Here is a 12273-nt window from a genome sequence, read left to right as displayed (position 1 = left end):
ATCAAAGTATGGATAAGAGATGGGATCATTTCAAACAACCACATCCTTTTTATTTATTATTTTATTTATTATTTTATTATTTATTTATCTTATGTGAATTCTTGTCATGTGATGTTGTCATCTGTAGGTTTGTCCTTTTCCACAGATGTGTTGTTGTTGTACGTGTTAGCATTAGCCTTGTTGTACGTATTAGCATTAGCTTTGTTGTACATGTTAGCATTAGCCTTGTTGTACATGTTACCATTAGCCTTGTTGCCTCACCTCCAGACAACGCGTTGTCTTGCTCGGCTTGTCAGCGTATCTCCAAGTGATCTTGGCAGCTTGTCCGCCATGGGGGGGTAGGGCATCTGCAATGATGACTGTGTCCTGGGGGGGTATCATTCCACAGTCCCGGGCCACTGAGATGGCTGTCAGCATGTTGTCACCTGAGATGCATTACACACACCGAAGACAACATTAAAACGACAACAAAGTCAGGAAATGAAAGGAATAAAAAAGTAAACAGAAAAGATCCTCTGGAGGACTTTGGAGTTTGTTTGTGCCAGTTACTGTGAGTAGCCTAGAAAAGGTCCTTAGTTGAGATTACATTTCAGCTAAGTACCAGTGGATTAAATTCTTCTGTGCCAAAACTGCCTGTGTACCGGCAAAACAAAACCCATGTGTGTTTGTGTGTTTGCTCTCACCAGTGACCATGACAGTTCGAATGTGGGCTTGGTGGAGGTCTTGCAGAACCCCGGGTGTTTCTGCCTTTAGCTTGTTCTGCATGATGATTAACCCCAGGAACTCCATGTTTGATTCTATGTGATCTCTAATTGAAAAGAAGACACATGTGGACTTCAGTTCCATGGTTATAAACCCTAAAATACATGAGGTAGGGTTTTAGTTTATGTACAGACGACAGGAAAGGTGGTGTGTGTAACATTTAAAGAGTGTCTGCAACAGAAGGCAGCAACAGTTTTTGGTTTTATTTGAAAGTCAGACATAACCTCACCTGTTGATGTTCTGGACTTTATGCCAGGTGAGTTTGGATTCAAGACGACGATGAGCTAAAGCTATGACCCTGAAACCCTGCTTGGTGTAGCCTTCTAAAACCTCTGCAAAGTTTTCCGGCACTGTAAAGGGTGAAAAAAAAAAAAACCCAGAAAGGTAGAAAATAAGAGAGGCACAAACACTGAAACAGGAACATACAACATAAACTAAAGCATCTCCAACTAGAGATAAAGACAAACTAAGGATGATATGGTCACATCTGAACATATACGGTGTCCTTCACCTGTGTCTTTCTTGCACAGACTGGCCACCACCTCTGGTGCCCCCTTCATATAAGCGTCCATACGCTTCTCTCCCAGCAGACGAGCAACCACACTCATCCTCTGCAGTGCTGACGAAAAAGGAAACTGACGCACGATTCCAATCTCATATGCCGACTGTAAAAGCACGCACACACAAACACATACAGAAAATATCATTTGAAGATATTTATGTAAGGAACACACACACACACACTTTCCATTAGTAATTTAAAAATACTGACACACACCTTTTACACATTTATAGATTTGACATGGATTTGAAAAGGAAACTAATTCATATGAAAAAAACATTTTAAAAATGGCCTAATTTCATACTCTGTTTTTCCATTAGTTTGTATGATGCCGCGTTCCCACTACGTGGAACTGGCTCAACTCGACTCGGCTCGGATACCAGATACTATTCCTGGAGATCGTTTCCATTACAGGATACTACCGACTTCACAGTACCTGGACATCATAGCGATGCGGTGGGTTACTTCTGTGTCGTCTGCTCAGAGTTGCTGATAAACTCACTCGTTGCGTGTTGTTTCGTCACGCTCATGCTGAATTTTTACATCAGCCACCAGAGACTGAATCTCCTGACTGAATGGTGTAGTTTTGCAGGCTGTCATCATATGCATTAACCTACCGCTGTATTTACTGTAAACTTCCACATCTGCTTTTTGTAAAACGGTGGGTCACAGAGATGACTCTCTGACCAATCAGTGGTCTGCAGTGTTTACACATCACGTTTTAGTATCTGTTCCCCAGTCCTGGAACCTCAGCGGAGGTGATACCAAAAAATTAGTACCGGGTACCAGATTCCACATCCTTTCTCGTAATGGAAATGCAAAAAGGCCGAGTCGAGTCGAGCCGGTACAACGTAGTGGAAATGCAGCAATAGACTTGTGAATGGCTGTGGAGTCTGGAGGTCCTTCAGCAATGAAAATTATGTTTTCCAATTTTTAACAAATCCAGCTTCATTTTAGAACATTTTAATGTCATATGTTTTTTCCATATCATACATCCAAACACCCAAAAGTTTAAAAACAAAACCCCCCGATGTCCACTGCAACCATCAGACCTGGGAACATGTATTTAAGTTATGATGTCCTCCGTGTCGATTTGACATCAGATTGGATTGATTGTTGCCCAAAATGTCTTAGATGCTGCACCTCAACCTCATACTAACAGGGAAATTACTGAATACACTCAAATCATCATATTGCTGCGTTCTTAGACAGAAGGTATTATGTAACATTAAGAATAAAAATCTAACATGAAATGCTTTCACTGACAGTGCATTAAAAATGTGCATTTTGAGAGGACAAAAGGACTACTTACTGAGAGCTCATAGAGTTCCTGGACAGAGAGCAGACAGGAATGAGAAAACAGTGTCAAAATAATGATCATAATGTCATAATGCTTCAGTATTATTCTGTGCAGAACCATGGCAACGCAGGTTTACAGCCTTGCTTACATGCTGAATAAAAACATTTCTGCAGGATTTGATGTGTTTATCCTGTTGCGGAAACAGGTTAGTGTCCGTACCATGTCCTGCTCAGTTGATATGGGCAGCTCTTGGGGCAAAAGCTGCTTTGGGGGTCGGACCACAGTGGGCATGATACGGTTATGGAGAGAGGTTTCCTCCTCAGTGGCCTCCTCAAGAATCTGTTATGGGAAAATGATCAGGAACAGGATCAGGAATTGAGGCTAGACCTCAGCGATATTTTTAGCCTTGAACTGCATTCATGGCCAACGTCCTGATCTGCTGAAACTACCCAACATTGTGCATGTGAACAGACACACAATGACTCACCCAGCCTGTAGCCTCAAACATTTTGAGGTCTAGTGGGTCTCCAGACAGCTGGCCTTCTATTTTAGTGAGCGAGTGGCAGGTGGCCATGCACGCCACAAACTGGGACTTGACAAGATTCTCCTTGTAGGCATTTTCCTCCGATAGGTGGAAACTAAAGACAGATGTTATCAAACATAAGAAGCAAATAAGCAGAGAGTGGTGCAAAAACCATCCAGAGGCAACAGATGAACATTTACAGAAACACTGGTCTGACTGACTGAGCCAACATTATGTCAGTCCGACAAAGTCATTTTACCATCACAATAAACAAGTCATCACTGAGAATATGAGGGAAAAAGAAAATATCAAAGGTCAGTTCATCACGGTTAGTAAATATTTCACTTGCAGCTGACTTCCACGTTTCATGTAAAGGTTTCAGTTTAATCTTTCTGCATATCACAACAGAAGTCTATAGGTACAGGACCAGTATGAACCAGCCTACCTTCCATTCTCAACCCTCTGGACTCCCCAAAGGTCTAATCCATCTTCTGTGAGAGTTCCAGTCTGAAAGAATTAAAAAAAAAAAAGAACTTATTTCCCCTTTAATTATATATTTCCCAGTTTAACATTGACTTACATGCACAGAAAATGGTAGAAGCCAAACATTTTATTCTGTCTAATTATTCTGCCTTGATGTGAAAAGGAGAACACTCGCTCTGTCATAAGACTGACCCCTCCCACCTCAACTATTCATGTTGATATCTGTCGGACATTTCTCTATAATCTGTGTATCTCCTGCTTCAAGGAGGTCAGGTTTTCATCGGACTGTTTTTCAGCATAATTAGGCAAAAACTACTACAATAATTACCGTGAAACGTAGTGGAAGGGTACAGTATGGGCCAGTATGGGCCATTAGGGGCCATAATGGGCCAGTATAGGTCAAGATAGGCCAGTATGGGCCAAAATGGGCCAAGATGGGCCATTACGGGTCCAGATGAGCCAGTATGGGTCCAGATGGGCCAGTATGGGTCAAGATGGGTCAGTATGAGTTGTTAGTATTAACACTGTTAACATTACTAAGCCACCAAGACATGAAATAATGTCCTCAGAAAGAACTGCATCAGTCTGTCATATTTTTGCTGACGCAGCAGTTCAAAACACAGCATCTGGAGCGTAAAAACATTATTGGTTTTATTCTTCGTGAGTGTTATGTTTGACTGCAGCATATTTTTCTACTGCTACAGCAACTCATACCTGCTCCTAATGATGTCTGTGAAGGAACTTTAACAGATACTCAGCTGGAGCAGAATTACAAAACACAACCCAGGAGATCTTTCATTTCATTGTGACAATATTAAAACTATTTGACACTCATAATAAAACTCCAGAGGGATAGTTTAGGCCATGATGAGCAGCTACAGTGTACGCAGTATATGCACTGTAGCACTATTGAGTCTCCTGTAGTTTTATGGAGTGTTTTTTCAAATTTTTCTGGATTTTTACATACCTTCTTGTATTCACCTTTTTAAAGGGTACTTGCTAATAACACAACACCCAAGTGTTTCATATCAACATGTTCAGGACAAAGAGATAAGAGAAAGAGATAAATCAGCCCAAACAGATTTGTGAACATTTTCAAATCTCTTGTGGAAACACATCTTTACTCATTGGTGCTTGAAATAGGTTTACCAAAGTCTTAGCTTCACAAAAGTAGTTGAACACAGTGTAAAAATAAAATAACAGGTAAGTGGTGAAAACATATCTAAAATGAAATTTTGTGGTATATGTTTTTTTGAGCATAAACGTTGTCTGTCATTCTATTTTCTCCAGATGTTTCAAATGTGAGATAAATGAGGATGAATAATGACGTCATATTACATAAAGCTTAATTAGATGAGTGCAAATGAGAAAGGAGCATTATATTATAATTACATATATTTATTAAGCACATGATACTTACAATATGTACATATACAAGGTAGTTTTTCCTCACTATTGTCACCAGTTACAATATTTTAATCAAATATTGGGTCCGAAAATAGGATCCAAATATGGACATTAAATCTCCCTAGGTGTCAGTGCATTAGATGTGAAAACATGTGTAAATGGTCTTCTATAGACTATAAATAAAGACACTGTGTTCAATGTGTCGATCCTAGTGGTTTTTCTAATCCACACATGTGGGTTTTTCATCAGTCTCAGTCTCATTCCAGGTTTGGTGTGGAACCCATCGTGTCCACTGGTGTTACATACAGAACCTGAACATTTAAACACATAAATCGCAAATGATTTTTCAACAACGGTCATTTTTGTCAAACACTCTGCCTTGAGTAATTAGTTCGATTCCCCGAATGCACCTGTGAGAGAATAAAGAGATATTCAAAAAAATAGTGTGTAATTTTTCTGTTCTTTTGACCGTGTTACATGTGGATTTTTATATTAAATATAATGTAAAATATAAAAATGTGTTTTATCTTAAAAATAGTTTATCTTTCATCTCAGTAAGTATTTATTTTTAAAACAGACCCAAAGTGCTTCCAAACCTGCTTCATAACATTAGCCTACATCTGGGCTGAATGTTTAGCCCCTTTGTCCTGTTTTTAGGACCAGTTTAAGAGAAGCTATTAATTGGTTTAACAGTCTGGTTTATTCCAGCTCTACATGTAAAGCATCATGAGATAACTTTTGTTATGATTTGGTGCTATATAAATAAAATTTGATTGATTTGACATACTGTATTTTTTTTTCTTTTTTCAGTTCATCTCCAGCTGCACACAGAGGGTGACCTGGCATTCTGGACACATCTATTTTTCTCCCGTCTCTCCCCATTCCGCTGCAGCTAAAACTGTAACAGGGAGGGCTTTAGTGATTCCAGGGTGCCTATTGGTTGGTAAAAGTTGACAGACAACGGATTCAACCGCTTATGTTTGCACAAGTTGAGGAACAAAGAACTGACCCAATTATGTACAGAGAAGTGGATACTGTAGGTGTGGTCTACTCTGTGATTGGCTCTAACTCCAGCTGTCAATCACATGGAGTGGTTAACGGACAGACGACATTCTCTATTCACAGACGTATTTTAATCAAATGACAAAAATATTATTAAAACTTTGAGAAACTGTGCAAAAACATGCTGGTGCATGCGTTGCCCCTGGACCAGAAGTGTCAAACACGCAGCCTGGGGGCCAAATCTGGCCCCCCAAAGGGTCCGGTCTGGCCCCTGGGATGAATGTGTGAAATGCAAACATTCCACTGAAAATATTAATCATTTTAGTTCAGGTTCCACATACAGACCAATTTAATCTGCAGTGGGTTGGATCAGTAAAACATTATCATAATAACCTATAAATACACACAACTCCAAATTTTTCTCTTTGTAAATGTAAACATTTCAAGTCATTTTACTGTATTTACACTAAAACACTCATTTCTCAAAAACACAAATAACAGGGACAAATATGAACATTTTGAAATGTCTGACAAGTTTCCCAATATTCTGCCTGTTATTAAATGTTTTGTGTGTTTGTTGAGCCACTGTGATCTGTAAGTTGTGATTTACATGTGTAGATAAACTGAGACATAATATTGCTAAAATTGCACTTAGTTTTTTAAAAAAATTTCAGTTTGTTCATATTATTACCTCCGCCAAGGAGGTTATGTTTTTGCCAGGGTTTGTTTGTCTGTCTGTCTGTCTGTTTGTTTGTCTGTCCGTTAGTGTGCAACATAACTCAAAAAGTTATGGACAGATTTGGATGAAATTTTCAGGGTTTGTTGGAAATGGGATAAGGAAGAAATGATTACATTTTGGTGGTGATCGGGGGTGGGGGGGCCCACGGGGGGGGGCCACTGATCAGCCTTGGCAGAGGTCTGTGCTCTCCGAGTGCTTCTAGTATTATGTTATTATTTCACTGGTCCAGCCCACTGCAGATCAAATTTGGCTGAATGTGGCCCCTGAATTAAAATGACATCCCTTGACATCCCTACCTTAGACAGCTTTTAAAACTATCATATGTCGGATTTTGAAGATGAAACAATGCATTTTGTAACTGTCTGAAGATGTGACCTATGACACACACCCCAAGGACGTACATATAGGTGTATATAATCGCTATGGCAATTTACCCAGGTTGCACCTGTGGCATGGATGGGTAAGGGTTAAACTTGTCTTCACCTGCACATGCATAAGGATACCCACCTTGTCAAAGCAGACCAGATTGATCTGCCCACAAATATTAATCCTCTGTGGGCTGATGCAAAATATTCCGATGTGTTTGAGGCGGCGCTGAGCATATACAATGCCGGCTGTCATGGCAGCTGGTAGTGCTGGTGGCACAGTGATGGTGATGATGTCCAGGGACTCTATGATTATAGTCTTAGCTGGAACCTGACACAGGGACAGAGGAAAACCATAGAAAATATTTGTGTGTTCTGCACAAGTGGTAGAAATTTACCGCTGTTCATTAAATGTATATCTTACAACAGCGTATTTGGGCCACATAAGAAAATAAAAACACTTGCCATTACGAGAATAAAGTTGTAATATTTCAAATAGGGATGTAACAATTACTGGTATAGAGATAAACCGCAGTAAAATTTCCGAAGGTTAGTATTACCGTTTAAATTCTAATTATCATGATAACCGTGTTTGATTACTCCACTTTGAAAATCACGGTGATACTGCTCATTTCCTGGAGAAGCAGATCACCCTAACATGTTTTAAATACCTCATTCTTTCAGCATATTTACATTTGTTCATTAAACAATTCAGGAAAATATGATTGTGTTTCACTTTGTTTGTGTGTGTACAATGGTGTATATGTGCGACATTGTGAATGATTTGATCTGGAAAATAATCAAATAAGCTCCACTATGACCTGTCCAACTACTTTTTTTTCCCATTCAAAAAACAACTCATGAATCAATAGGAGAATTGATGTGGAATTGGATTGGTAAGCAGAATCAACAATGGCACTGATATTGATAAAATCCGATTAATTCCCACCCCTAGTGCAGATATCTCTTCTGGCCATAAGGCGTCATCTTTAATGCACATTTGTATGTTTGATGTTGACATGTTAATATGCCAATGTTTCTGCCAACAGAAAGTAGATTGTGCATGTTATTTAATTTGTTTTTTTCAAAATATAACTTGGTAACATTATTTTTGTATGTGTATAAGTACTTTTTGAATATTTTGAGTACATTTCAACAATACCATGATAATAATGATAACTGTGATAATTTTGGTCACAATAACCGTGATATGACATTTTCATATCGTTACATCCCAAATTTCGAGAATAAAGTCATAATATAATGAGAATAAAGTCGTAGTTTAAAAAAAACTCATTATTTCACGAGGATAAAGTTGTACTTTTATGAGATTAAAATCGTAATATTTTGAGAATTCAACAGAGTTTTCAGTTTTACAGCGAACGCGACAAGCGAAGCAGCAACTTTCCCTTTTGTTGGACTCCAAAAACTCAGAGCTGAATCCTCACAGTTTCTTGAGAAACAACAAACCCTCTCTGTATAGTTCTCTGGTGGAACCACCGATAGTCCTGCAGACAAACACTTAGGCAGTTCCTCCTCCACAAAAGAGGAAATTTGCTCCAATTCAGTTCAGTTCTTATGACGAAATAAACCCAAACGTGTGCAAACTGTCTTCAAAGTCCTTCGACTAATGCTAATCTGTTGATGGTGGGTGGGCGGGGCTAATAGGCTCAGTATTTGGCCTTTGTGCATAAACTCCAAATGAAAGTAGAACCTCACAAAATGTTCCAAGTTCTCCGTTATTCGATGAGTGGGAACGACTTTATTCTCATGATATTCTGACTTTATTCACAAAATATTACGACTTTATTCTTCTTAAATCATGAGGTTTTTTTTTAAACTACGACTTTATTCTCATCATATTATGACTTAATTTTCAAAATATTACGATTTTATTCTTCTTAAATGATGAGTTTTTTAAAACTACGACTTTATTCTCATTATATTCTGACTTTATTCTCAAATTATTATGACTTTATTCTTCTTAAATCATGAATTTTTTTTAAACTCCGACTTTATACTCATTATATTCTGACTTTATTCTCAAAATATTATGACTTTATTCTCGTTAAAGAATGAGTTTTTTAAAACTAAGACTTTATTCTCATTATATTATGACTTTATTCTCGAAATATTATGACTTTATTCTTGTAGTGACAAGCGTTTATATTTTCTTATGTGGCCCTAATACACCGTCGTAATATCTGTTTTTACATCTACATAAAAACATTTTGGCATATGTGGCTTTGTTAAAACTTATGCCACTAACAGCCGTGTCTCGGCTCTAAAAAGTGTGGTACAGTTACTTCTTTCACGAGTGCATATTAACAACAAATCCAAATAAATGACCCAAACTGGCAGAGCCATAGGTCTGGTCTAAATTCCATCAGTGGTATTTTAATCTTCCAGTTTACCTCATTCATGATGCTGAGCACGATTGAGTAGATGAAGCCGATTCCCGCCACACCAACCAGACACAACAGGAAGAGGTAGGCATCACGATACAGCTTGAAGTCGGTCGGCTTTGGATAAAGGATGGAGCGCACGAGTTGGCCTTTGGCTGTGCTGAAACCTGTGGAGAGGCAGATCTGTGTGAACAACAGTTTTCATTGACCTTATTTCATAACTCCATCTGTCAGTGGCCTTCGTACATCACACATGCTTTGACCACTGTTGCATCTCTTTCACTAATCTGGATCATGCAAAATTTTCCAGTAAAATATCTGTTTTTGTATGTATAACTATCTATAGTTAATATTGATGTGTGGCTGAACATGTTGGTATGAGGCTCCTTCAGCCAAACACCAGGTGAACTAAAGAAACGATTAGATTTGGTTTGTTTTGTCCAAGCGAAAGTTGAAGCTAAATACCAAAGATAAAGGAGATTAGACAATTTGGTGAAAAGTAATCACATTGACACTGACAGACAGAGACACAGGTAGACACAGACACAGACAGACAGACAGACAGACACACATTTGAATGCTACAGGGTAACCCTAATACCATAGTGGAATTCAAATACCAGTGTCATTTATAGGAGTATGTCACATCAGTTCCACTTCACATATAAACTACAACACTATGTGGTGGTTTGACATAAACTGGTTCCATTTTAATTATTCTTTGGGGAAAGAATACTAAGCTGTTTCTTTATTGTATTTTTCATTGTTCATTGGTTCATAAGATTGCTCATATGTAAAACTGAGACTGCGATGCTAATCCAATGTGCTTTGTCAGTCCAGAGTGCTGGGAATGGAACAGGTAATCCTTGGTGATGTTTCCCATCCTGTCCAACGTAAACATCACTCATTATCCTCATGGCCACAGCTACACAGTAAAGCCTTTGGGGGATTTCATGTACAGAGACCCTAAGCCATATCATCATGTACATCCTTTTGAAATGAAATCAGGTGAAACATGTATGGACACTGTAACACTGTTGTAGTTAATTATAGGGATGTACCGATCTTTAAAAGGTTATCGGTTGCCAATCTGACATTTTTCGAAGATTGGATTGGATTTAGTCACGTGATCTGGCCGATCCAGTTTTCACAGGAGTTTCCAGTGTGGCTGGTTCCGCTTAACGGCTTCAGTAAATAAAATCAAAACATCATCAACATGTCCGCTGTGTGGGAATAGTTTTCTTTGGAAAGCAACAAAAGTCAAACAGCAACTTCCAAGATGTGTAAACGAGGAGGAGGAAGAGGAGGAGCATCAGGACTCACTTTAATATGACAAACTAGATTCATCACTTACAAAAGTATCACATGACCCAGTATGAAAACTAAAAGGCTGAATGTTGAGTGAACACTGAATGAAAGATGAACAGACAAGAAAAGGGTTAGTAATGACCTGATCTATTACATGGAAAATCTAAGTTACCTTGATTATTAGGTTAGGTTATGTTTTCATCAGGGTTTGTCTGTCTGTTTGTTTGTCTGTTAGTAAGATAGAGTTATGGACAGATTTGGATAAAATTTTCAGGAAATGTTGATACTGGCACAAGGAACAAATGATTAAATTTTGGTGGTGATGGGGGGGGGGGCGCTGATCTGCTCTGGCAGAGGTCTGCGCTCTCTGAGGGCTTTTCTAGTTTAATATTTAAAATCTTATTTTGAAACTTCTTTTTTTACTTTTATAAGTGGTATAATATACTACAGATACTGGGTTGGATTGGACTTGGTTCTTTATTTGACCTGACCTAGTGTAGGTTTGTTAAAAAAAAAACCAAACAAACAAAACAAATGTTTCTGTTCTGAAACATAATAAAAACCTTTGGGTCATACTTTGGTTGCATTTAATTTTAATGCTGGGAAGAGCTATTTGGATGTTAACCATAAACCAGAAATTAATGTTTGTCATAAAATCTAAATTTAATAGTAAAACGTACCGATATCGGATCGGTATCGGCAAAACTAATCAGAAAAAAAATCTGATCAGAAGCAAAAAAATCCAGATGGGGACATGACAAGTTAATTATGGACTACACAGAAGAGCTAATGCACGTGTGCAGACACTGACCTGTCCGGACCACCACTGCCTTGACCAGTTCTCCTGTGTAGAAGCGGGTCTGGATGACGTTGGTGCCACAGAAGAGTGTGTGTCTCTTGTGCTCTTCTGTGTTGTAGGCACTGTCAGACTCCCCTCTGTCCCCTGGAATCGGGTTTGGAAGGTTGGTCTTTGTCACTGGAACACTTTCACCTGACAAAACAAACCCAAATAAGTTTCTCATGCACACACAGGTCACTCCTGCTCTCTTCCATCCACTTCACACAGGACTAGAACCACCTGTGGTATTTTCTAATCAGTGCACATGTCTGTGAGCTCAATGCTGCGCAAATATCACAGAAACAGATCATTAATTTGCAAAGTAAAATATCCACCCCACATAACCTTCCTTACTTCAGCAAATCAGTTGTGCGTTTCCTGTTCAGTCCTGTAACACTGCTCTACATTTTTTCTTTTTTTTTTAATAAATGATCTACCTCAGATTAAATGTGTTAAATGTTGCATATTTTAATCAGATTAATTGTTAAACTAATGACCAAAGTGCTGGTTTGCTGCTGTTTTCCAGGTATATGATGGTGTGTTCTTCCACATATATGTTGGTTTGTGTCCATTTATCCAA

The 12273-nt window shown here is 38.5% G+C and overlaps 1 protein-coding gene across 2 annotated transcripts in view; it reads right to left on the bottom strand.

Moving 5' to 3' along the window:
* atp13a3 (ATPase 13A3) overlaps positions 1 to 12273 on the bottom strand; it is an 85618-nt gene that overhangs the window by 20296 nt on the left and 53049 nt on the right. For both annotated transcript variants that reach the window (XM_030132601.1, XM_030132602.1), the window contains exons 12-22: positions 11667 to 11846; positions 9558 to 9715; positions 7286 to 7474; positions 3593 to 3654; positions 3112 to 3262; positions 2844 to 2963; positions 2637 to 2654; positions 1274 to 1427; positions 992 to 1112; positions 684 to 808; positions 262 to 425 (exon numbers count right to left, since the gene is read on the bottom strand). In XM_030132601.1, coding sequence (XP_029988461.1) covers positions 262 to 425; positions 684 to 808; positions 992 to 1112; positions 1274 to 1427; positions 2637 to 2654; positions 2844 to 2963; positions 3112 to 3262; positions 3593 to 3654; positions 7286 to 7474; positions 9558 to 9715; positions 11667 to 11846 — 1442 coding nt within the window. The remainder of the gene's footprint in view (positions 1 to 261; positions 426 to 683; positions 809 to 991; positions 1113 to 1273; positions 1428 to 2636; positions 2655 to 2843; positions 2964 to 3111; positions 3263 to 3592; positions 3655 to 7285; positions 7475 to 9557; positions 9716 to 11666; positions 11847 to 12273) is intronic.

Source organism: Sphaeramia orbicularis, chromosome 4 (genome assembly GCF_902148855.1).
Source record: "Sphaeramia orbicularis chromosome 4, fSphaOr1.1, whole genome shotgun sequence".
Classification (NCBI taxonomy): domain Eukaryota; kingdom Metazoa; phylum Chordata; class Actinopteri; order Kurtiformes; family Apogonidae; genus Sphaeramia; species Sphaeramia orbicularis.
This window is presented reverse-complemented; position numbering and strand designations above follow the sequence as displayed.